Source organism: Pieris rapae, chromosome 13 (genome assembly GCF_905147795.1).
Source record: "Pieris rapae chromosome 13, ilPieRapa1.1, whole genome shotgun sequence".
Classification (NCBI taxonomy): Eukaryota; Metazoa; Arthropoda; class Insecta; order Lepidoptera; family Pieridae; genus Pieris; species Pieris rapae.
The window spans coordinates 6,989,040-7,016,774 of NC_059521.1; the positions used below are offsets into that span (position 1 = coordinate 6,989,040).

A 27,735-nucleotide genomic window follows, 5' to 3' on the forward strand; every position below is an offset into this window, starting at 1 on the left:
GAGAATTTCGGCCTCTTTCCAATCAACAAAAATAGCTCTTCCACTCTTCCAAGAACCACGTAATGAAACACAAGGGCGATTCATAGTTTTTAAATCTTAATTTAAACAGGTACATATTGTATTGAGTACTCATTGTTTAATTTCGATAAGGAACACCTATTGTGCACAAGTTCGAAGAACGTGATCCATGTTCCTAGAATGCGATGTTGGTTTGCAAATTGTTTATTATAGACACGGCAGCGCCATTTAAAACAATCATTTTCGTATTTGGGGTATTTTTTTTTCTTATTCTATTGAAAAATAACAAAATACATAAGTAGGTTGCTATGTAAATATGTTCTCAACAAAGTTAACATTATAGATATACAATTTATTGAAAATTTAGAATTTTAACAGCCTGTATCTTTTGAACTGTTTAATTTCGACACAAAATTTGATTATGTAATTTATTTTTGATTCGGGGCACAGTTAGTCTCCATATAATTGATATTTATACCCATCTATAAACGTTCATAAGTTTTCCCATTAAACTCTTAAACTCAACATGGTCTAATGAAATTCATTGGACACTATAGAAATCATTACTCTTATACAAATCCATGTAAATGTTAATACCTATAAAAACGCAATATTAACAGAAACACTTTTAGCACAATAACTGTCATAAAACTCTAGATTATCAGAATGCGTTCGAACAGGAACTATTGCTGGCCGCAAAGGGTCAGCTAAAGAAATGGAAACTAGCACGACCCTCATAGAAAAGTAGCGTAATCGTGAGGAACTCGAAACCAGTCCCTAAGTACTTTGTTCGACGATAAACTAAGCTACAACTTACTACCAGTCACGCGCTATCCACGAAACGAACGGTCGCGTCTGCGTATGCGCACGTTTTATTAGAAAGTGCATAAAAACTGTGTTCAAGTGTTTAGGGAAAATGTGGTTTTGTGTTATTAATAAATTGGATTGCGTTTGTTAATTCTGTGAGTTGGTTTTCTTAATTTATATTAAAAGTGTTTGATAATTTGATATTTTTATCATTTTCAAAGCTACATTATATTATAAAATATGGCATTTATAATTTGAATCAAAAGAACTATATGTGTCGTAACTATGCGTCATTCAATTATTTTGAAAAAGTATTATATTCTATTGAAATATTATGAAAGATAATTAAATATGATTTATTCTTAGTAAGGATTTCGTGTACTTCTACAATAAATTTTAATGTTTGGGAATACAAGATCTTTGAGGTACACCGACCGAATCCATAAAATGCTGGGTCAGAGTTGTGTTAAGCATATCTAAGTACCTAAAACACGAAGTCTCAAAGTAACAAACACATTGCGACACCAAAACAAAGCTTTTCGAACTCTTACGCATTATATTATGCTAACAACGTGGACAATAAGATTTCTTAATGCATAATAATTCCAATCACACATTGCGATATTTCCTGGTATTTTTATACATCCTACACGTATGCGGAATTTTTATTATTTTTTATATCGCATTGCACACATACTTATTACTCTTAATGGTGCTATTATCTTCGTTATGCATCCACTAAATACATTTTTGCAAGTCTCGTTGTGAAATGAATTACAAAATTACTAGATGTTCGTTATACGTAACTCTGTGTTCTAGTTTTTTTTAATTATGTAACTTAATTACAATAAAGATCATCTCATTTGTTCAGTTTAAGTCGTTTTTAATCAATCAAATTAGTTACAAAATAAATACTAACACCATTACCATGGCCTGCGTGTTTTATAAAAAATGTTCGAACGTCACCAACGACACGAAAGGTTTACTTAGAAATATTGACAACGAATAACAAAATGAAAAGCTACGTTCGATCGACCTATGCATATACAAAACTTCGCAAAAACCTCGGTAGACAACCATTGTTTCAAGACGTACCTGCGCACCTGATAGACTCTATTAACCCCAATATCGAGGAGCAGAAACAGTATGTACTTCGCAATCCTGTTCACCGAGAAATACAAGCAACAATGGCGCAATCTGAACACGAAGCAAACACAAAACAATTGGTAATGCACGACCAGGGCATAAATCATACTGAAGGCGGTTGGCCCCGTGATGTCCATCTTTACAATGAAGATCACCTAGCTCGGCACAGACGGCGTGTTCAACACGAGGACGGGTATGTTCGTGCAATACTAAGCCTAAAGCCACAACTGGAACATTGTATTGATCAAAATAACGCAATCGACATGTACCAAACGTACTTTGCTACAATGAACCTTCAAGCGCCAGTCGAAAAATACAACGTTCAAATTGCAAATGTATTCACAGAGCCATATCACCGGCCAGTATCTTGCATTGTTTGGACAGATGAAAATACACCTAAACTTGTTACATCTTACAGTTATCAAGATTACTCAAAAGATGTCATGTTACCAACTACTTGCTATGTATGGGATATAAATAAACAAACAACTCCATTATACGAGTTTTTCCCGGAAACTACTTGCTGGCGGTTAGTATGTTCTCCCGATCAACCCGACATATTGATTACGGGTCTTCGGAACGGTACAGTAAATGTCTTTGACAGTCGCCATAGTCAAAAGGCCGTTTCCAAGTCTTCTGTATATAATTCTCATCGGGGGCCAATCACTGGTCTGCTTTACACACATTCACGTACAAATACAGAATTTTTCTCTGGATCTCCAGACGGTCAGTGTCTTTGGTGGGATATAAGGCACCTTTCTAAGCCTATTGATCAGCTCTTTATGTCAATTCGACAAGGACCTAATGTTGCACCGAGTTATTCCAATACTGAAGGTGTTAGCAGCCTTGAATTCGATCGCGGCTTTCCTACAAAGTTTTTAACAGGAACGGAATCTGGCTTAGTAATCAATGCAAATCGTATGGGGAGAAGCCACTCAGAAATTTTGACATCTTATTGGAACGCTCATGAAGGTGCGGTGAGAGCCGTTCAACGAAGTCCTTGTACACTACGTATGTTTATAACTTGCGGAGATTGGAACGTCCGTATTTGGAGTGAAGAAGTTCGCACGGCGCCAATTATAGTCACACGCCCATATCGTTACCAGGTAACTGATGTTGCTTGGGCTCCTTTAAGATATTCTAGTTATATGGCGATTTGTGAAGGTGGGGTTTTCCACTATTGGGATTTACTAAGAAAACATCATGCACCTGTTGCAACGCTCCATGTCTCGAAGCATGGCCTAACTCGTGTAACACCGCAACCATCAGGCGAATCTATTGCAGTTGGAGATAATCAGGGTTCCATATATATCCTTCACCTTTCCGAAAATATGATCCTTCCTAACAGCCAAGATAAGCAATTAGTTCATCAAATTTATGACCGCGAAACGCGTCGTGAACATATATTGGGCAATAGAGTTAAAGAAATACGTTTAAAACATAAAATTGATGATGCTACACACATGGATATCGAAGATGATGATAATGACGCTATAAAATCCACAGAAGAAGATTATTTTCAAATGGTTAACGATGAATTGAATAGTATGGATGAATTATTTTCAACAAGCAAAATCATATGAATAATAATTATTACTGTATTTTTATTTATAATCATTGCATAGAAAAAATAATTTCGCAGCAAATAACATTAATAATACAAAATAAGTAAAATAGTCATCGAAAAACGGAAATGTTTTGGTCATGCTACTGTCGTAAATCAGAACCAATATTACCGTTAACAGGCAAAATCACGTCCGGAAGCGTAGTCTATTTAAACTACTCAAGTGAAAGTCAATTTATAACCTATTAATATGTAGACACGTAATAGCTAAGAAACCCGCATGTGCCCCGGAATATATCCGGTTGAGGGGTTTCAACGATTTCTCTTACACAAAAACATGTAAACACGTGCACAAAGTGAACAATGGCATTGTCATCGAAGAATCGAGGGAAATTGCAGCTACTTTGACAAGGCTGCTTATAATTGCATTACGGCTCAGGAAAAACCAATTTACTAGAACCATAAAGCACAATTATGGCATAATTGTGTTAAGTACAGATAATAGAACATATATTGGTCTGCTGCTGTCTAAAATTAAATTGTTATATTTCAAAAAGAACTTTTTCTTTGCGTTCTATAAATATATTATGTCTTCTTACAACCTAATACTTACATTTAAAGGAAATAATATAAACAGCATGAACTCGTTTATTATTGATACTGAATCTATTGTTACTTATTTATTACTTTAGACACCTTTCTACGTTAGTTTTAATTATAATTTATTTATAACTGTCAAGACATATAAAATAACTTAACATATGTGTATAAAAATATTTAACACACATAATAAAAAAACAGTAAATAAATAGTAACTAATCAATCAATAGTGTAATAAAGCCTTTCTATTTATAATTTCGCCGTTAATCGAATTAACCGTCAAATTAGAAAAGAGACGTAAGTGCAATGGCCGTGAAATACACAGCTGCATCGTAAACTACAAATACTTACACAGCGTACAAAGCGTAGTAAAACGCCTATTTAAACAGTGCTTTGGAAACCCCTTCTAAAATCATTTAATGATTAAAAGCAAATAATTTTTGATTGTGATTATAATATCTTCTATGACATGACAAATTATACTAAGTACGTAAAGATCTAGATTTAGATTTCGAAAGATCTAGAAGCATAATGCTAACAATGCCGCATTGACGAAGCAGCATCTTGACAAGCTTTTGTTTAAAAATATGATACAGAACTGTTTTAAGGGGTTTTTACCATGCTTCCACAAACGCCATTTTGGATTTCTTTGACGTACCGGCTTATTACAACGAGTTTGTGAACAAAAGTGCGTCAGTCGCAACTTTCACCGGCGTAAAGCGTAGTTGAACGAAACTTCCTATATGCGTACAATATGACACCAAACACACTATAGTAAAGCAAAACTACAAGACTTTTTTTAAGCGTTTATTAACTTTATAAAAGTAAAATATCCTGAGTGTATTTCTTATATTATAATATACATAATAATTTCTTCACTTACTTAAATATATTACTTAAACGAACTTTATTATTTATATACTTACTACACGATATCCAAACCGAAATTCGATAGAAAATTAGTTAAATATTATGAAATATCTAAAAAGGTGTTATTTAGAAAAAAGAAAGACATATAGCATAGACCTAGAGAAAGAGGTAAATCATTGTTTTAGCTAAAATAGTGTTATCAGATTATAATTATATGACTAAGATGGTTGCTAAATCTATTACAAATATCTATGCAATATATATGCGACCACTAAATTTGTACATTCCGTAGTATACATATACGACTTAATATGAATTATACAACCGAGATCATGATTAAAATGGTTAACTACAATTAAATTAATTCTTGTCAACGCAATCACTTCGGAATGCGCTACTGGTTTTCTTAAGTAGGTTAATGTCTAACACGGAGACCTAGTTTTTTCAAGACCTTATAACATCTAAATAGCAATCCTTTTATTCACAAACGTACAAAGTCGTGTTGTCGTTATCGCTCTTGTTGTTAGTGCAAGTAAATAAAAGTGACAAAACACTCTCGCAAGCACAACTCGAGCTCTCTAATCGAGGTTTACGTTTGCGAATAAAATCTACATTAGCAGACTATAAATAATTAAATATTATTTTTAATTCGTAAATATAATATAATAGTAAATTAATTAGACACAAGAAGTATTTTGTACTATACCCTATTATTGTGTTATTAGAATAAAATTATCTCATTTTACATAATTCCTTGTTATATAGCGTTATAGCATTGAGTAGGTAAGTAGTAGTACTAAATTTTCATATGAGACAGGTACTAGCGAACTGTGGAATCAACTCCCGGTGAATGTTCCCTAGTAGATCGATCTCCAATTCTATAAATAAAGAGCTTATGCTCTAAGTCTAGCACCCATCCCGGATCCTCGTTTGCCCGAATACTAAAAAATTAAACATTATATAACTTCATCAAATTATAAAGCATCGTTACCATGGTAACAAGGTTTTTATATTTTTAATAAGGCCGAAATTGTTTTGTTTTGGTGACATAAGGCTTATAAATATATCTAAGTTGTAACGGTGTAGGAGATGTTTCATGTCTACGCTGCATAATTTTAGCAATTGAGACAATGCAAAACGATTTTATAATGCCATAATCGTGAATACCGCGCGTTGTATAATGCCAATGAATGTCACGTTCGCTCACAAAGAAAAGAATGTGGAACATTAAACAATTTGTAATGACGTATTATAACTCGTTAAGACCTTGATAGTTATGTTTTAATTATATAAAAATTCGTCATAACAGAAACAGTCATGTTATATTTTTAAAGAAACGTACAGAAAATATTTCAATCTTTAAATATTGATACTTATAGTAGAGTTTGTTTGTTTTGAATACATTTTTAAACAAATTATTTGAATAATATTTAAAACACACACAACCACACTTTCTTCCTAGGTTTTGTTAACAATTATACGTTCTGTACGCCAATACATTGAAAGGGCAATGCTTTGTAAGTTTATTATTGTAAGTTATTTATTTAATTATAAGTACTCTTACAGCTTATTCTTATACATATTATAATACAAAATACTAAGACAATACAGAAAGGCAAAACAGATTACATAGATAAACAATTATGTATATAAACCAGAAAACAAGCTAGCGCATTAAAAGACAAAGATACATTTAAAAAAAAACAAAAGAATAAAATTAAAAATCTGAAATTTCACATTTAAAAGCAATAAATAACACTAAGAATTTAAAACTATCTATATACTATACTAAATCTATTTTTATAATAAAAAAAGCGATCTAAACATTAACACACATTTCCAAGCGACAAAGTTCATTGTATTCACCAGTCCTTGGTATTAACAATGACGAAATGTCACTACTGTTTAGTTATAGAATGTTAATAGAGGCTAATTTGTAAACCCGTCCTTACAGTTATAAGTGACGAGCCTGAGGTTTGTCTGGTGACCCACTTCACGCCTGTGACGGATGTAATCCTCGCCAAACCCTAACCGCATTGTGACTGACATTTGTCAACTGTTTTTGTATGAGGGATGCCTTTTTCGTTGGCTGTGAGATGTTAGCCGTGAAACTACTTGTTGGGTCGCTATTTACTTTCCGTTATATATTTATTGTGTATATGTAATTTATTTATGTATTAATTGTAAATAAAAATCACAGTAGTAATATCAAAGAGCGACCACACCAACCACCACATGAATAAGGAAAATATTTATGGTTTTTATTATGATTATTTCAGTAACGCCGCTATGGGCACGATGCGATGAGCCACTTGCTGGTGGCACTCGCGTTGTTGACGGCGGAGGCGGCCCATGGGCAACTGCGGCCGGCCGACGCGCCGCCGCCTCTGAACGACACACGTGAGTGAGTTATATATATAGTAGATTAGTTTAATTTTTAAAAGGAAATTTAACAGATTATAAAACATATGGTTATCGCATATATCTATTAAATAAATACAAGAAATTTTTATAAAGGTGGCATTATTTTATAAAGGAATGCCTTTCATAAGCATCTCGCATCTTACCGTGTGATCATGTGGGGTGATTATTGTATTAAACGAATACAGCTTACTTAGGCACTTATAAGAAGAAGAAAAGAAAAAAGTCTTTATTCATTTTTAGTAGGTACATTTTCATTCCTAGGTGTAAGATTTGGAAACCCTTTTAAGTAAAAAATACTTGTGTCAGGGTTCCCAGCTCTTCCATAAACAAACGTAATTCTCAATTACTTAAAATAATTACAAGTATTTAACCTATTTTATTTTTCTTTTTTTTTTGAACCGTTATCATCACGCCCGAGTGCATGAGTAAATGTGTGGGTGTAAATGTGTGAGTGAGTGAATGAGTGTATAAGTGAATATAACTTTAAGTACTTATATTTTTTATATTAAAAACTGCCTTAAAAAACGCTCAGTTGTGAAAGCTATACTCGTAGGATATACTAATATATAGCAACAGAAAACAATTCTAAAAATAATCTTGTGTAAATAAAATCATAATGTGAGGTTTTATATAAGGTATTATGCAGGTTTTATTGCAATTATGTCGTATATTAAGTCATACTGCCCACTAGAGTAATTACATTAATGACATAGATCACGTAAAGGTTAACTGCGTAATACAGTCAAAGATTAGGTACCTAGATTATGTATGCATTGACTTTTGCATTTTTAACTATTATAAAACTAAAATACTAAAAGCGCGTGATTTAGAAATAATGCAATTTTTAAACGAAATTTAGTTTCTGTATAAGAAAAGAAAAATTATTTCTAGTATGAGGAAAGATTTAAATGTTTTAATATTGTTTAATGTAAGATCGTTACGATTAATTATTGATACAAGTGGTGATCATGGTCAAATTATGCGTAAAATCTTGGATTTAGTAAGAATTACTTAATTTTCCATCCAGCAAATGTAAATATAATACTAAATTACCATCTTAAATGTCATGTGTTAATAGAAGTGCAAAAAACATGACGAATAATTGTCATACATCAGTAATAATTATATTACTGATGTATGACAATTATTAGTAGCGAAAAATGATACAATTATATTAATATATAATTGTATCATTTTTCGCTACAAAGCCGTTTCTTCTAGTCTTTGGCGGAGATTCCCTAAACCTAATAAATAAATATACAAATCTAGTCTTAAACGTAATAAAAACGATCTTTAAACATTATTGTAACTTGTGTTTGTCTTTGAAAAGCTTAAATTTTACGATACTAACGCTTTCGTGTCATTGATATAACAATGAACGGTATCGTTAGCATATTGAGATTACAGTTGGCTCTGTGATTGCATAGTCCCGTTAATTTGACAGTGACTTACTAATCGCGTTCGCTTTCCCTTTGGAAAGTATTGAGATGTTGAATATTCAACACGCAATAGAGAGTGGTAAAGGACATAGACAATAATGTCCAAGCATTAAAAAAGCTGCAAAATTTGTTTTTGTTTCACAGGTTCTATCTCTTGTAAATGCACTTAATACGTCTATAGGCTTCATAATTTAATTATACGCTAAAAATGTAAGCTAAAGCCTAATAACCGCGGTGTCTATACAATAAGATTGTTTATGGGTTGTTGGTACAGATTTAATCGTGTGTTCACCAATATGAATTGTGACTCCTTGGTGGGTACTGTGTTCTATATTTAAATATACGTCAATACCAACATTGACGCCAAAAGTTTTATAAAGAAAACATTCTTCCCACCCCTTATAAGTTTTTGAGAGAAACTGTAATTTGACTCTTGCTGATCACGACTGCTAGAAATAAATAACGATTTAAATAAATAATGTAACCAATTCGTGTGTAGTCCGTTGCTGTGACTGTAAGTTGAGGTCGAGTGCTCAATCCACTAGGCAAACGCTGTAGACAAACATGTCAATAGAATATCTAACCAGAAGCAGTTAGCGTCTATTACGTAAGAGGTTATTAATGTAATATTTCTACATTTCTACTCATTAAACAACCACTTCCCTTTTCCGTGAGAAACTTTTCAACTAGGAGGCCTAAGAAAACTTTTTTTACACTTGTTATGTCAATTACCTTAAGAAATATAAATACTTAAATTTAAACGAACTCTTCTTTAGATAAATAGAATTTAAAAAAGGGATTTTTATGTTTCCTAATTGGCATTTCTTTATGTACATATGTGGCTGTATTTGGCATTTATAAATGTATTATCAATTTATGTAGTTATACTTCTTTTGGTGCATCAAGGAAAAATGATGAGAGTATTTTTTACGTTGCGCGCACCGTCACTAAAAAACCTTCAACCTGAAGTTAGCTATAGTCAACATTCTAGTTTTTTTTTGTGATATTTAAATAAACTTTATGTAACTAGATAATGCGTTATAATAAATTTTTCAATTCATTAAATATCTTTTTCTATTGTTAGTGTAGTTTTTTCTACAAACGTAGAATCAAATTTTTAGAAAGATTCTATCTTGTTACGACGCAGAAGTATAATATATAATATTCGTAAATTGAACCCACGAAATCCACCGTCTTGAATAACTAAACCACGATGGCAACTTTGTATTGCATACATTGTGGATTTAATTTCAACCTGATGGACTGAAGAAAAAAATATTTATGTAATAATAAATTATGGTTTCAGGATGCGGTTCAGAATGCGTGAGATGCTCAGCTGACGGATGCATTAAATGTGCGCGCCTTCTCATATGGCCAGGAGGGTCATGCGCCCACGAGTGTCCATCAGGGACCCGAGAATCTTGGGCACACGATGACCAGCTCATGGGCAGAGTCTGCTACCCAGGGCATGTGTATCACGAAGTAAGTATTACTTTGGACCATGATTATATGCAGAATATGTTTACAAAAGTGCAGGTAGCGTAGATGTACATATTTCATTATATATCTATTAAGACTAAACTGTCGGACAGAGACCAACTGGCGGCCTTATTGGTTTCGAACGATCTGAGGCAACCACTGTGAAAAAATTTCTTAGTAAATTTTTTCACAATCAGATGAGCGCAAGAAATGCAACACTGCATAAGAGATATGCAGTGTTGGTTATTTAGACAAAACTAATGGAATTAACGAAAACGAAGAAGAGGTCGACCACGCAAAAGATGGGAGGACGAACTGAAAGTAACAGCAGGCTACAACTGGAGAAAAGTCGCAAAAGATAAAGAACAGTGGAAAGGGTTAGAGGAGGCCTTTGCCAATAGGTACACCGATCTCCGAGATATACTAGAGTGAAAATATAATAAGTAACCTTCGAAGAGTTTCGGAATTAAAAGGCTATATTATTATTAATATAACCTACTCGTGGCATGAAAATAAAAAATATACAAAGCAAGCTCAAGTATTGTAATATTGTGCAAACTATCATATGGCATGTAAAGTCAATAAAAACAGCTGTTTAAATACAAACCGTGTATGGAAATTCTATAAAACCAGATATTTATAGCTAGGAAGTAGGTCACAACGACTATGAGCAAACAAACTCATCTCGTAAACACTGTAGTCGCTTTGATGCGCTTTTAATGAAGCAACATTACAAGATTAACCTCACTGTAATTTGAGTTACGAATTACTTTTGCATAACTCGGTTTCAATACTGTAATATAGGCAAATGAGTTTGGTACGCTTTCATATTACAAAAGCAGTTTTGCGAATTTTGGTGACTAGAAACCTTAATATAACAGTATATTACTACTAGCTGACCTGGCAAACGTCGTTTTGCCTTGTATATCATCTATAATAAAAAAATAGGGGTTGATCGTAGAGGGTTGAAAATTTAGGATTGTATGTATTTTTAATGCTGTTGATACAGTTGATAAAAAAATAAAAATGTATCTAAACATTAAAAAAAATATTTAGGGGTGGACCACCCTTAACATTTAGGGGGATGAAAAATAGATGTTGTTCGATTCTCAGACCTACCCAATACGCACATAAAATTTCATGAGAATCGGTGGAGCCGTTTCGGAGGAGTTCGGTTACTAACCCCGTGACACAAGAATTTTATATTTAAGATTATTGCTGTTAATATATTTAACCTAAGCTGTTATAATGTGTTATTACTGCTTATATGTTTAATGAAGTGAGCTACTTTTACACAACGTGAACATAAGAAACAATGTCTGCTAAACCATTATACAAGCCAGTAAAAAAATATTGAATAGTGAAGATTTAGTTTTTACATTTTTATATATTCTACATTAATCTAAAATAATTTTTAAATCTTGCTAATTGGGCTATTATGGTTTAAGGTGTTTTAATGAAGATATTAGAGAATTCTTAAAAAAAATATAAATTATTTATACTCTGAGATATTGTGTGTGCTTATTTAGTTAAAAATCTTCTATAATATGAGATGAAATATTGCACATCATAGGCTGGTACTTACTTACAACATTCTACAGATATTAATTGGCGGCGCGTGTGGAGTAGCTGCCTGTATAATTTTAGTAGCTGTGGGAGCTGCCTACGCACGATGCAAGAAAAGGCCGCACGCGCATCCTCTACCGCAACCAAATCACGATGACGACGCGCAACTAAGAGAATTTCACAAACAGCTGGACTGTTTACGAGTACGTTCATGAGTAATTCATAAGATTAATTACTAGTGCAAAGCATGTAGGTTGGCTATAGTATAAAGTTCGGAACTTTATATAGCTATTTATTATATGCGCTAGAACATTTTCACAACGATTGGAACGTTCGAAATTTGAAAAGATGTATGAAAAGCGAAAACAATTTAATATATGTAGTTATAGAATAACGTACGGCTTAGTAGCCATGATGGCTTTGGTATTGCAGTATACTTCGAGTTCCTGATATAAATTCCCATCATACGATAACTGTGACGTAATGGGATACTGAGGGGATTCTGATAAGAATAATATCAGACATCCTTATTTTTAGTACTTTTATTACTATTCTACTGTTTCCATTTAATCTACAAAGATTTTAAACCTGCGTAACATTAAAGCAATTACTCGGTCTTTATAGCGTGTAACGAAACGGGGTTAGGAAGTGTAGGCGCGTGAAATCAAAGCCTACTCGACGAGCGTGGATGTAAACAACACGCCAAAACACTCCCAATTACAACGTAACGCTATCAGTAGCGTAGATAAAACTAAAGTAACCGAAAAAACGTTCTTTTAATTGACATCTTTATTTTCAACAGAATAACTGACAAAGCCGTAATTGATGTTAGGATGTTATGACATACATGCATTCTATTATTAATCTCTGTTCACAGATTAATCATTTCGTTTGTGCTTGATTTTGAAAATCGAATCTACATTCAAAATTAAAACTATTAAAAACGGTGATCCATAAAAAATAGTTTATTTTTCTTCCAATAAATCTTTATTTTTTAAAGCATTCTTTTCACAAAATACAGTTTCAATACGCTACGCCAAAAGTGTTTTTTCATCTCTTGTAATAAAAAGCGCCATGATTTTTTTGTTCGCCGTTAATTCACCGTGCTTGCTTCACGGCACGTTGCTGACAGATATGAATATCATATCGCTTTCAATTAGATGAAAATCACTTTCTACAAACCGGTTGGGCGTTTGCAAATGTGTGTGGTGTGATTAATAAAGATATTAGTTACATTGATTTCTAAACAAAACGCACGCACGCCGCGTTTAGTAGCTCAAGTAAGCTCGTAAATTACATTCATAACTTATACCTTCAATATAAACACGCTTCCATATAATTTTGAGACAGTTTGCTGCCTCTGCGGTTCAGTGATAAACGTATAGAACATAATATAACGTTTTTTGTTCGCATGTCATAAAAAATATTTATAAAACAGACGTATAATAGGAAGACGAAGTTCCTTGGGCCTATAATCGAGGTCTAAAGTAATAATATAAAAATTGTATAATTTTTAGCCTCACGCATACACTCTGCTAGCTATACTCAACCACACGAGGCACCAGGTGCGAGAGCTCTACCAGCTCGGGAATAATGATGCTGCAATGGCTTATAGGTAAATAGTTTTTTTCATAAATGAGGCTGTTTAACGCCTGTATTCATAATTAAAATAATTTTTTTATATAATTCGCATTAAGTTTTATATTGAGATTTCAGAGTAAGGTTTCAGTAGGTTCATATAAAAAAAATCATAAACTATATTATGCTTTCAGCTGTGTCTTGAGTGATCTGGCAAAGCTACTAATACTGCTGAACAAACAGCAGATACCTGTGGTGCCTGAAGAATGGTCTAGACTTGCGAGCTGGGCTGATCGGTAACTATTTAAATTATTCTAATACCCCAAACACTTATTTAGGCTGGCATTTGCGTACCTTATGGCATTGAGTGTCTATGGGCGACGGTATAACTTAACATCAGATGAGGTGCCCGTTTGCCCCCTGATATATAAAAAAAAAACAAAACATCAGTACCGAGATTGTAGCTGATGACGCTCTTTAGGTCTAAAAATAATCTTCCCCTCTGATTCTTAATACAGTCTATAAATTTTTATCTCTTTATATTTCAAGCATTCACTTAAACGCAAATGCTCTTGAGAAATAAAGATAAGAGCTAAACATGTGCTTCGTGAGTAATCTAGGTCTGGAAAGGTCATGTCATATTCGTATAATTAAGTGCAAGTTTTAAAAAGCATAACAAATGTACAGTTTTAAGTAAACAATTTATTAGGTGAATTAGGAATCAAAATGTCTTTCCAAGAATAACGAAAAACATCGGTGTCGAGTTGGTTTATGTTTTGGCGCGAATTTTAAAAGATGAATTATGCATTGTATGTATTAAAAATTAACTGTAGTTAGTACTTTCTTATACCAACGACATAGAGAGCTGTAAAACAGATTACTTATTAGTATTTAAAACTAAGAATGAAAACACTGAAAATATTTCACTGACATACAAATTTTAACGAACCAGTTTGTCAAAAACGTAAACCGTAGAGCGTAGAGATAACACATTGTTCTTATTTTAAATTAAAAAAAAATACTTTTTCCAGAATACTCAAACGCTACAGTCGTCTTGGTATTAATCAGTCATTTCAACAAACAGAACTCGTGAACTTGTCGTCCCCACCGAGCCAGCGGTCAGATGATACCACTCAATCATTCTCCACCTTCAAACCTCCCTCATATTCTCCTACATCCTACGATAGTCATATTTTAGATAAGGAAAACCCGTGGAATGGAAGACCACCAAGTTACTCTCAAATAGAAACAGAGTCCATAGTACTCACAGATCCCTGGGAGAGACGACCAATTGTAAGAAGAGAAAGTGTTTGGCTAGAAGACGAGTTATTTGAGATGACCAGACGACCCCAAGACGAACTTACCACAGAGTTGTAGTTATATTCTAGATTAAGATACATTTGTTAATATATTTAAGATGTTATGTTATCAGAAACTTATTGGTAACTTATATTTATTAAATAATAAATATGAAACTAGAAATGTAATAAGGTTTCAGCGATAATAAGATAAAGGAATTTAATAAAATGCCTAAATGGAAACATTAGAATATACAATGCAAATTATCTATGTATAAATTAACAGTCAAAAATATATGAAAGTACAAAGGTAAGTTATTACTGATTTTTAAAAATGTTGGTAAAATACATATTGTCAAATAAATTCTCGTAGTGGGAAACACTACAATTGGAACTATCAACTAGTCTTAATAGAATGAGAAAAAAACTTCATACTTTAGCAACAAGCCTACGTTTTAGGCATAAATATAAAAAAGAAACTATGAAATCTAAATTATTCTAGTGACGAAGTGAAATCATCTTTTTCGTCTGGTTTCCTACATACATATTATGACGTATAACGTATGTTGTTTAATATTTAATTCTTTAGGAATCAATTTGTACCTGTTTATTAATATAATTTAAATTGCAATAAAGTGTTAATTGCAACTAGTAACATCGAGAAAATAATAAACCGCGATATGCACATTGTCCTTTTTTTCACAAGTTCCTTTCAATTATTTCTAACTCTGCTACACCAGAATCTTAAAAACGAATCATAAATGAGTTGATAACCGGCATGTAATAAGTCTGTTCTCACAAAAAGCGGTTATAATATATGATGTATATATAAAGGAGTAAAGTTTTGTAAGCTTGACATCATCAGTAGATACCTTATCTTTAATGCGCTATCACTCAATATCACATAAAAATGTATCTATACTATGTTTCCTAGGAGACCTAAATGTTAATTAGCAAAATGTAGTACGTAAACTTATTATATAGAATACCCTACCTAAACCTACATTATTATTTTTATACTAGGTACAAACTACAAAGTACTTAATACTTACTTACTTCGAAAATAACGTAAGTAACGTAGAGTACAGACTATATTTTATTACTTATTACGAAGAGTTACCTAATGGTTTTGACAATTAACTCGCGGGGACTATATTGTCAAATATCGATGTTTGTCATTTTCTAGCACAGTTAACAATTTGTCGTTTGCAAACAAAAGAAGTGATTGCTTATTAGAATAAATAAACTTATAATTTTAAATTATTTTAAACACACAATTGATTCTAAAAGCCTCACTAACTATTTCATCGAAAGAAATTTAAGCGTCTGATAAAAATAAAGAGCAATGATTCAGAATCCTTGTTTGTCCAATATAACTGTAAACAATTAATTGTTATAGTTTTTACCTTTTGAAGCTAAACTCAGAATCAATTAACCGGTGAGCATCGTATATTGATGAACATAATAAAGGGATAGTAGATTTTTTCTTTAGTAGCGACTATTTTATTAACTGCACTATTATTTTTATTTTAAAGTGTGACCCAAATATCCAATTAATGTTTTAAATATTTAATTACAGTTGGAATAATCCTGTTACTTGTGTGATAGCTTTAAAAGCCTTGGCCTGTGATAAATATGTTAAAGAAATATAAGTGAGCTTTCCTTTATTGTAACTGATTATTCTTAATGTGTTGAAAATAGCCATGAAGCAACTTACAGCTTGGTAAGTATATTTTAATTCTAAAGTATGAAGATATGACAGACTTATTCAGACAAAATGTAATAAGTATCTTATAATTAGAATCTAAAAATGATCTACCTTAACACCAGTGAATATAAAAGAATTAATAAATGTAAAGGACACTATTACATTAATAAACAGGCTACAGATCTTCATTACAATAGGTCAAAACATAAAATATACAGTATTATTAACATTATTAGGTATCAGAAGAAAATAAGTTCTTATGACAAAGAAGAATGGGAGACTATGGTAGAACAGTTGCTGATGAGAGGCACTTACCGTCGCCGCATAATAGATTCATCATCACATGCACGATCTTATTTAATAGATGTTGATTTAGTTAGAGGTGAGTCATATATATGATGTCTAAAATTAACTAAGTACTGTGGTTTACGCAATGTGTATAATATTATGTGTACCTAACATAAAATTCTTTAAAAATAAATTATTAAAAAAATTGTCTAAGCCTTAAAATTAAAACTATATTTATAATACATGTGGTTGGTATGGTTAAATAAACTTTTTCTGAGGTATTCCAAGACATAATAAACCAACGTAAGCAATAAAATAAAAGTGTATGATAAAATTATTATATGTAATTTATATTATTAAATCAAAAACTAATTAATTAATTATATTACAATCTTCACCTGTGAATTTGGACATTATAAAGCAATTATATATACATTTCTTAATTATATTGTATGTACAGTAATTAAACTTTAATAATAGTTATTATAAAGTTATTAATTACAGGCTCTTCATTTCCTAAAGCAAAGCCTACTCTTGGTATGCGCCGTGTTGTATGGTTTGCACTAGTTCGACTTGTATTCTTGCCAGCCCTATATCAATGGTGGGCTCAACAGACCTCACCTGCATGTGCAAAATTTCTCCTTTCTCTATGGTTCCTCCAAGTTGTCAATATAATATTAAACTTTATTGCACCATCTTCTGTTGAGTTAGATGTAAGTATTTGATGTACTGCTATTTTATAGTAGACAATTTTTCTACATATCTGGAAGAGATCGCATGTTAGCGATAAGGCCGCCCGTTGCATCCCGTGTAATTGTTTTTTGTGTTTCTTTGCAACGAAGTATGAATAAATAATTAAATTAAATATAAAGACATTTGTGTTACCTATAACATAACAAATGCACTTCAATACCACAGCATGCAATATAACAATGAATGAATAATATTTTGCTAATACATAAAGAGTTGGACTACTTAACAAGAAAATTATACTATTTCAGTCAAATTGCTGGATAGTGCCAATGGTTTTGATGGTAGTACTAAGTATGGTACATTCACAAATAGTATGTACAACAGAGATGGAATTAGCTAGAGTTAGACCAAGGTCAACTTACAGAAGAAAATTACCGCGATATTTTAGGTATTTGTGTATACAATTACATAATTTAAGAGAAATACTAGATGTTAATTAGCTTAAGGCTATTCATTTGAAGCAGTAAGAAACATCGAGCATAGCATGATCTATAATTGTAATATTTATTAGAGGTAAGATAATATATGAATCGCTTTTTAAAATTCTCTAAATAATGTTTTCTTTATATATAAAACTTTTAATGATTTATTTATTTATGCGCATTTTTTGCGTGTTTGGAAATGTAATTTTCTTTAAATTTATCTCTAAATATTAAAGACGATCTCGATCAGACTGTGATGGAGGGAGTGGTGTTGCGTCAGCAGAAAGTGGAGCCACTTCAAGTCATAGTAAAACTCCTCTCGCCAAACCACCCAAATTTCGACGGCGCTTGTCAAGATCTGATATTGCTGATGTAGGCCAAAGGTATTATTTTACAGAATATTGCTATTTCTTTAATTAACTAATGTAGATTTTTTAAAGTGAATAATTAACATAATTTCTAAAAAAAAAATCTAATTGTGGCAACATTGTTATAAATCCTTAAAATAAGTTTAATGTTATAACAATTATGATATTTCTATTCTTTTATGCGTCTAGAATATTAGTGATAACTTTTTGGTGATACAGAAGATTAGGATGAGTATTACACCTTAATTTATTTGTTTGATTTTCTGACATTAACCTCTCTACCAAGGTATTAATTTTCAGAAAGAGAAGAAAAGATGCAAAAGACAGTCCAAATGATCTCCTACCTGTGATTAAAGATAAATTACCAAAGAAAGCTAAAGATTCTGACGATGAAGACTATATGGCATGGAAGAAGCGTGACCCAACAGTTCCTCTTAATCAACCCGTTGTCGCCAGTCCCAGCACATCATATAAACCGAACATACTAACAAGGAAATACTTAGAAATATTTAATATTCGCCAAAATCAACAAAATGAGCCAAGGCCAACATTTGCTGATGGGGATGACGGCTTTGAAAGCCTTAACGGCTACAATTCTAGTGAAGGTGATAAACCAGAAAACCAAAAAGTCAAAAAAGTTATTGAAGAGAAACAGGAACCTGTAACAAAAAAAGATTTAAATAATGTTGCTAATGATAGTGATAAGGGTAAAACTTTAGAAGAGAAATCAATTGATCCAGACTCTGATAATGCTGTCACAAGTAGTCCTAATACTGGGAAGAGAGTGAGTGTGCGATTTCGAAAGTCCTGGTCCAAAGATAAAATAGCGATATCTAGTGACGAAAAGTTTACAAGAATGAAAAATAAAAAGGTAATGAAGAATAAATTTAATGTTTAAACTCTTGCCTTATTTATTTTCGTTTACACTTTTTAATGTAGGTACAGACGGGACTTGAAGATTTTACAGGTAGATTTGTGTGTTTTTTGTGTATGTTTCATACAACTGCAATTAATTCTTTTTAGTAACTTTTGGAATCAGTCTAAAACATTATATCTTTGGAATAAGTTTTAATTGATATTTTACGAATAGCCTTGATCCATTAATAAAAAGGCGTGGAATTTCAATCGACAAAAGAAATCTATCATATTACGAGTTTTATAAATATTATCTGTTTTGTTAACTGGAAATATTTTGAAAACAATATTGCCTGATATTGCGAACACCGATTTTGATTTGTTTGTTTGGTTGATGTGTGTGTTGAGGTGATTTAATCACACACATTATTTTCATGATAACTTTTACTAGGAGGTAATCTAGGCCTCATGTTATTGCACTAACTCTAAAACAATCGAGCTCAAAATTCCACGTCGCATAAAAAAACTAGATTGATAACTTTATATCCAATTCGACCTAAAGGTTGACAAATAAAATATTTCCAAAGATTCATTATATCGAAAATTATTTATAGATTTCATATATTTTTTTGTAATTGACTTGAATGGTTTGTTTAGAAAATAGAAAATTACCAGTCGTCATCATCCGATGGGGAATGTTCTGCTTCCGCCCCATCAATCGCTCTGCCTTCGCACCATACCATGTCTGATTGGGTGGGCCAAATTACTAACAGTAAGACATTTTAGTTTTTCCGTTTTTGTATTAACGTATTCCTTGATATCGTAAGTTCCGAATAATGAAATCTATTTTGACTCAATTCCGTTACTTAGATAAAACAATTTACTTATTAACCGTAGCCCATGCTTATTTTTGATGTTTGAACTGAATATAGCCACCCATATGTAGGCTTACCCCTTAAACTCCATAAGTTCGATTTCATTTTCTTTCCAACCAATTCATTTTAAGTGCACCTTTAGAACGACATTTAAATAAAACCTGTGGACTGCCGCGGTAAAGCTATTGCATAGCATCTTTAATGAACTTATGCAATTATTTATTTATTTTTTATTCATGCAGTAGTTCTTTTCTTTCATATTAATTCAATCTACTATTCTACCAGACCCAGAATAACACGCCTATATAATCTGTCTCACTCTATCGTGTACTGGCTGCACCGGCCGCGCTTACGATACGTCACCGATCTCGTCAGAGAGACGTAAATATGCATTCTGTCCCACTCTAAAGCACCTGCGTTACGACACCGATCACGCCAGACCGATGTGAGACGCAGTATGCATTCTGTCCTGCTCTAACGCCTATTGGCCACACCTATATTAAGTCATCGTGTGTTAGGTTATTTTCGTTACGGAATTTATTGATTCGGTCGCCACTCTCAGAGCCCGCGATAAAATCTATGCAATAGCTTTCAAATACATCGAAATTGGCTTAGAACCTGCCAATTTTTAGGTCGTATTTAGATGTCTATTATATTTAATGTCCTGATTGTCAAAAAACTCGATACAATTTTAATTCCATGGTCAATTTTTTTTCTTTTAGGCGAAGAAAGTAGTTACGGATCTCAATCGGAGGCCGGTCATCCAGGTGTCGGTTTCCATTACACAGCTGATAGCTCGTGGGATCCTTTTGCAATACTAGATCCTTCTAGTGACACAGGTACTGATAATTTTTTTATCAAAACAATTAAAAGCAAGTTAAATATCAGACTTTTTGGCTAATAAATATTCTTTTACATTATTTTTCTCTGATTTAGATTTCTGGGTAACGCTTAACTAATGACTATAAACGGTCTTCTTATGGAAAAAATATTTATATGCTAATCAAAAGCAATAGCGACTACTCGCCAAGTAATCAAATAACTTTTTTTTCGCTAGAGTTATGGGATTTTCTATTGATTTGGTTACAAATTTTTAATTAATAGTAGGTACATATGTGAACTTTTAACACGCAAATTTTTAATTTACGATATTAATAATTTAATTTAGTGTAAACTCTCTATAACGACACTGAAAGGACTCTGCTTATTTTGACGTTACAGAGAAATGTCGTTAAATAGAAAGGTATATAGATACAGATTGTATTAGAAAAAGTTTATTTCGGACTAGTGTTATACGTACTTATTCATATCTTCCGATATCGAGGCATCTTCGTGATAAAGCAATCCCCATTTGTAAACAAAAAAACGGATGTCTTAGAAAGTTCGGTATGTGAGATGCTGATAGTAAAGTTTATTATGGGCTAGAACTCACAGTTCCGCAGTTTAAACTAATTTTAATAAAACTTAAAACGTACTTTTTATCATTTAATTGTCGTTATTGACGAAGGGTTTAATGCTATGTAGAGTGTATAGTGCTAGAGAGACGTTATATGGAGTGTACATTGTACATATATAGAAGTCACCTTGCAAATATAAATCTAATTAATTTGCGATATCAGTTTTAAAATAAATGCTAAATAAAGCATAAAATATATGTTTACTTGGAATAATATGCATATGCATATGGCATTGAGGGTGTCCATGGGCGGCGGTATCACTTAACATCAGGTGAGCCTCCTGCCCGTTTGCCCCCTGTTCTATAAAAAAAAAAAAAAAAAAAAAACAAAGTGACAAAACTTAATTATTTGTTGTCTGATTTGTAGTGAAATGTACAATGTGGGAACGTGGATCAACTCTAAGGGCAGAGTTATCAGCGGTAGATATAAGTTGGTACGTGGTAGCGCGAGCAGAACGAGCAATGGTGGATGGCTGTCTCTACTCTGGACTTATTATGGCCGCTATTGTTGCCTTTAATTCGCCTGTTATGCGGCTTATACAGGTAAAATAATTATTGAAGAAATTTGCGGCGCGATTGATTTTATAAATATATTGCCTTTTAAAGTTAAACATTCGTTTATAAAACTTTTTCCCTGTGAAATTATGCACTTAGTGCTTTACAGCTTATCTAGTTAATTTACAATAGATACGGTAATTGAATAGTAACAAAATTTTGTTATGGGGGGGTATTTGGAACTAATTGTACAACTGAGCGTTTTTAGGCAGTTTGTGAAACCAGCAGCCCACTGAAATATTTCCAAACCAAATCTTAAAAGGTCGGGAACCCACCCGCGAGCCTCTGGCATTGACAGTATCCAAAGGCGGCGGTTTCATTTAACATCAAAAGAGCCTCCTGTCAAACAAACAATATTATTTGTGTTGACTACAGAATTTTTTAAGAAATAAACTGTGTTTTTTTTTCATAAGTTTTTTTAATCTTTATTTCTGTTGAATGGATTAGATTAATAAAATATCATGTTAGTAATATTAATATACATCCCAACCGACCTTTGTTTGAATTTAAATTCTTAATGCACTATTATGGTGAATATCATTTTAGATGGCAATAGAACAGGATACACGGACAGAAGAGGAACTGCAATCGCTGTCTTTATTAAGTTTTTCTTCCATCATTGGGAACTATACTCAGGGATCACCGCTCAACGCATTTAATGGTGCTTTTGGGGACAACGTTTGGTAATTATTACTGGCGACTTACAAGTCCATCTAAGTATTTTTTGTTTTTTATGACGTTTTATATGACGATAACAATGTGTAGGTACTAATGCCGCTATGAGATAGTAAAAAGGCGTACAAATTGTACCTAAATGAATAAATGCCTTTGAATTGAATTTAATTGAATATTATTTTTTGTTCCTGTTTAGTTTTTGCTTTTTAATAACTATATGTAATGTGTAATTTTGCATTTCTTGCCTACCATATGTAATTTAATATTTTTTTCACATCGCCGCACGATGCCCTCTTTTTCATTTAATTATGTTAAATTTTTATATTATGATGCAACGAAGTGTTAATAAAAAAAATTTTCGGCTTTGGCTTCGCTCTTTGATCTCTGCTCTATAACAGATAAACATATTGGATTATCTGTTCAGTCAAGGCAAATGACTTAGTCCTTTTTGTCATTACTGCCAAGTGTCAAACGTCAACTATCTGTATTAAAGCTTTTTATGAATGCAACTGAATATTCAAGAAAATCTCTCAGAGAAAAGAGATTGAAGGAAAATTTCGTTAATAAATTAGAAACTTACTAGTAATGTTAATGTTCAATATTCCTTATTTTCCAGGGAAATATCTACAAACATCCTGTCATGCGTTCTCCGATTCACTCTTAGTGGACTCGTTTTCTTTCTGTTGGCGGTAGCAGAGCGCGCGTACAAACAACGTTTTCTGTACGCAAAACTGTTTTCACATTTGACATCCGCTAGGCGCGCCCGGAAGTCGGAGTTACCACACTTCCGTTTGAACACAGTTAGGAATATTAAGACTTGGCTCTCGACCAGGTCTTATTTACGGGTATGTTTAATTATATAAACTATTTGATTCATATATACTTATAAGGGGTCGTTCAAGTATAACGTAAGTACTATGGGGTGGAGGGAGTGTTTGATTTTCTTCGTGGTTACGTCAACAGTAATTATTTACTTTTATACACATATTACCCACACATTGTCTATGCTAAATGCAATATCGAGGATTCATACAAAAATTAATACTGTTTATGTACCATTCTTGTTGAGAGCTTTGCTTAGAGAGCTGACAAGAAAAATACATTGCAATAAATCTAACTAACAAATATAAATCTGCTAACATAACATTTGATCAGCTCCTATAACAACAAGGCACCTGGGGATGGAAAAAGGCGTAATTATATAAATATGATGGATGATTTTTCTCTAAGACGCGTTGTATTTATGGTGCTGAAGTATCTAGGTTTTCTGGTAAACTTTTAATACTAATTAATTCTAGCTCTGAAAGTAGTTAAACTTTAATGTGCCATTTTTGTACTCAGTGTTTATGGAATTTGACCTACAATTCAGAGTCATAAAAAATTAAATAATTAAAAATATCTAATGATATGCTATTTTACAGCGACGCGGTCCCCAAAGATCTGTGGACGTTATTGTTTCAGCAGCTTTCGTTATAACGCTCACTCTATTGGCCTGCGTCAGCGCACAATTATTAAGGGTAATTATTTTTTTCATATGACTTTTCACCTTTTGAGAGTACACAACATCCAATATCACGATACACTTTTAATATATATTGACTTCAATATTGTCAGTAGTGAAAAAATTATTCTTCGAGTAGATGTAGTAATGGACGATAAAAGTAAGGCCTGTATTGCCAGAATATTTGCATTAAAGGTGAGTCAATCAAAAAAAACGGCATTGGGTAAAAACATGGATGGAAATGCGCAATAAATATAAACAGGAATTTATTTAAATAAAGGTTTCGGACGCTTAAGATTGCAAGACTGACTTTGGTATGAATGATATTTAATATGATTTTGTTACATATAACCAAGTAAGATTCACATTACAAATTCCATATCTGCGAGAAAAAAATTAACTGTCACGACACGACGATAAAAAACTTGGCGATTAAAAAGAGTGGCGGAGAGTTTATTGCCAGTTCTTCTCTTCCGTTCTACGCCCTTGATTAGAGAACTGGCAGTAAATGTAAAATTAGATTCATTTAATATTTCTTTTTTTGACGTTCATAAGTGTACATTATGTTACCTATATGAATAAATAAATTTTGACTTTTATAATAAATAAACTTTTAATATTCCAGGACTCAGTGACTCTAGAGAGAGGTTGGCTCCTCGAAGCAATGGTTTGGAGTGGTTGCCTTGGAGTGTATTTATTGCGACTTTTGACTCTTGGCAGTAATGTCAATAAGAAGTACCGGGGTTGTCTGTCAGCGATTTTGACAGAACAGATTAACCTACATTTAGCCATAGAGCAGAGACCAGAGAGTAAAGAACAACTGACGGTGGCAAATAATGTGCTTAAATTGGCCGCGGATTTGCTAAAAGTGAGTAGAAACTTGTTTACAGAAACTTAATATAGTTTGATCAGCCGTTCTTATCTTTACAAAATATATAAACGGTTTAGTTTTTAGAACAAGTGCTGCTTGCTGTAGCTTTAATTAGGTGTTGTTTATGCTTGTGTTTTTTATCTGTGTTGTTTCCTAATAATTGTAGCAGTGTAATATTGGAAAGAAGATTCTATTATAAAGAGATTCTAGTATCAGGTTAGTCTAAGGTTGCGATGGTTGAGGGACACATATGAAAACCAAAATAGGCATTCACTTTCTTTATTGTAAGTGTATGGCGGTTTTAGGGCGACTGACTTGATCCACATGCCAAGTACAAATGGAATTACGAAATTTCTATATAGACAATATTACACCGCTGCATAATAAAAACAAAATAGCAACTAGTTCGTATAAAACTATAAAATTTGGAAATTTCTATTAAAACGGTCTTATAGTTATGTCCAGTAAATGTAACAAAATATATAAATTCACTTTTCGTACACTTGTATCGTTGTATGTATATAAATGACTAAAATTTTTCTTTTCTAGTCTGTCAAACTGCTACAGATGCAATATTTTAACGGTTAGAACAATAAATGGTTATGTATTTATTTTATATCTGATGGGTAATTTTATAAATTCTTAACGAGCATACTCATACATATTGTTAATTAAATTCTACATTAAATATGCTGTCATTTTTTTTCAGGAACTAGACTCTCCCTACAAAATATCTGGAATATGCGCGAACCACTATTTATACACAATAACGAAGGTAGTGATCCTATCTGCATTATCAGGAGTTCTTTCTGAAATGTTAGGTTTTAAGCTGAAACTTCATAAAATCAAAATTAAATAACACAAATACAGACTGTATTTGTTGATATACGTACACGTCAAACAATGACAGAATATTAATGATATAAACTTATTATTTTATAGGGGCCTAATAATAGTGTTTTTCAATATAAAAATAACAGTCTGTATTCTAAAGCGCAAATCAAGATCAAGACTACTACTACGTGTGATTCATATTAGTTCCGAATTCTAGAACGTCCATCACAGTTTCTAGTTTCTGGACTTGACATATTTGACAGCGCTCAAGCCTTGAGATACGTTTTAGAATATGGAACTAGTACTCAAAATTGCTTCATTTGAGTGTCAAAATTGCCTAATAACTTGGCTAATAATCCGACTGACCCCAATGGGCATATTATATAGCTATTCAGAATTAGCATAACCGCTTTTTCTTATTTTAAATTGGGCCCCGAAAGCGATTTTTTAAAATAATTTACACATATTATTTCAAAACTTAATCTTTCAGAAATTATTATCAATGGTGTTAATATAAAAACTTACTCGTAGTGCCACATTAATATTTTATATAGTTGTAATAGTTCAATTGCGTCCAAGTTATTTGGAATGTAGCATTTTGTAGTTAGCATGGAGTGGAAGTATTCATAAGAGGCTATGTGTATGTAACAAAGTTTTGGTCCTTCAAGCCGGATTTTCTTTTTCTTACACTTTATAATTACGCTTACAATGTCTATACCATTCAAATCTTTTTTTAAGTTTGATCTCAATGTTGCGTTAATCTCATTTTTATATCACTTTTACTGTACTTATCAAATTACTTTATATGGGTGCTAATATTACTGTATTCTACGAAATATGCGTATTGTGGAACTATTTGATTGAAAAGAACTTTTAAAACTTGACAGAATATATATTTATTCTAGTAATTGCGTGTATATAATATAAAGATTACGTGTTAGAGTAGTAACCAAATTTTGAAGGTACACAGAATTTATAACAACGAAATGTAATTATTTAAATGCATAATATATCACAATTATTACCTTATACATTTTTCCTACTTAATAGTTTACTTAAACAAAGTTCGGCTGTAATTGCTACCAGAAATAATTAGCCGATATAGAGTTGTATAAATGAATATTACTGACTTTCATCAAACATTGTTTTTAGTCACAATTATTTAAATATATAACAATATATCAGTGATTCATTAAGAATCTCTGGGTTGAACATGTTATGGTTTGGAATGGTTATAGTTTATCTTTGCCATAGTTAGGTCTTAAAATGAATTAAAAGTAGCATAAAATGCAAACTGAAGTTTTGTTTTGTTATCCCTATATATGTAGATTTCCTTACTATACTATAAATCTTTTTGATTGTACGCGCTAATTTCAGCAAATGCTGGATTAATTAAAAAAAATAGTATTAGATTATCCACAAAGGCTACTCGTGATCAGATCATCATTTATATATTATGCAAAAATCTTACGTAATCGCACATGTTCAATGGAATTGATCCCTGTTTAAAACTTCTAAACTCTACGCTACGCTAACTATGAAAGAGGAGCAGAATTTACTGGTGATGGCTTAGCGCATGGACACAAGATCGGGTGTTTAAGGTTGCTTAACTGAGCCGGATTACGCCCATACCGAATAATTAATCCCCAATCTGAGATCAGACCGTGACAGTCGATCGATCAACTATCTGCATCCCAATAACTAAACCCTACGAAGGCAATTCATTTTTGATGCAATCTCTTCGCTCCTTACACTAATATCTTAGAATCAATATAAAGTAAATAA

The 27,735-nt window shown here is 32.4% G+C and overlaps 3 protein-coding genes across 3 annotated transcripts; all 3 read left to right on the top strand.

The window, feature by feature from the left end:
- Positions 1 to 848: 848 nt before the first annotated feature.
- LOC111004252 lies at positions 849 to 15,468 on the top strand. Its single transcript, XM_022275192.2, has 7 exons — positions 849 to 980; positions 7,285 to 7,405; positions 10,175 to 10,350; positions 11,949 to 12,116; positions 13,431 to 13,528; positions 13,686 to 13,787; positions 14,523 to 15,468. The coding sequence occupies exons 2-7, from the start codon at positions 7,309 to 7,311 to the stop codon at positions 14,866 to 14,868; spliced, it is 987 nt and encodes a 328-aa protein (XP_022130884.2). The 5' UTR covers positions 849 to 980; positions 7,285 to 7,308; the 3' UTR covers positions 14,869 to 15,468.
- LOC111004189 (dynein intermediate chain 3, ciliary-like) lies at positions 1,839 to 7,036 on the top strand. The gene is made up of 2 exons (XM_022275078.2): positions 1,839 to 3,516; positions 6,960 to 7,036. Exons 1-2 carry the CDS (start codon positions 1,839 to 1,841, stop codon positions 7,034 to 7,036), a joined length of 1,755 nt encoding a protein of 584 aa, XP_022130770.2.
- A 477-nt stretch (positions 15,469 to 15,945) lies between the features above and the next one.
- On the top strand, positions 15,946 to 27,238 carry LOC111004236 (protein PHTF2). The gene is made up of 15 exons (XM_022275166.2): positions 15,946 to 16,227; positions 16,369 to 16,512; positions 16,734 to 16,879; positions 17,290 to 17,498; positions 17,787 to 17,926; positions 18,197 to 18,343; positions 18,629 to 19,199; positions 19,841 to 19,955; positions 20,781 to 20,897; positions 21,882 to 22,057; positions 22,616 to 22,752; positions 23,361 to 23,589; positions 24,166 to 24,261; positions 24,871 to 25,113; positions 25,826 to 27,238. The coding sequence occupies exons 2-15, from the start codon at positions 16,493 to 16,495 to the stop codon at positions 25,973 to 25,975; spliced, it is 2,496 nt and encodes an 831-aa protein (XP_022130858.2). The 5' UTR covers positions 15,946 to 16,227; positions 16,369 to 16,492; the 3' UTR covers positions 25,976 to 27,238.
- Positions 27,239 to 27,735: the final 497 nt, after the last annotated feature.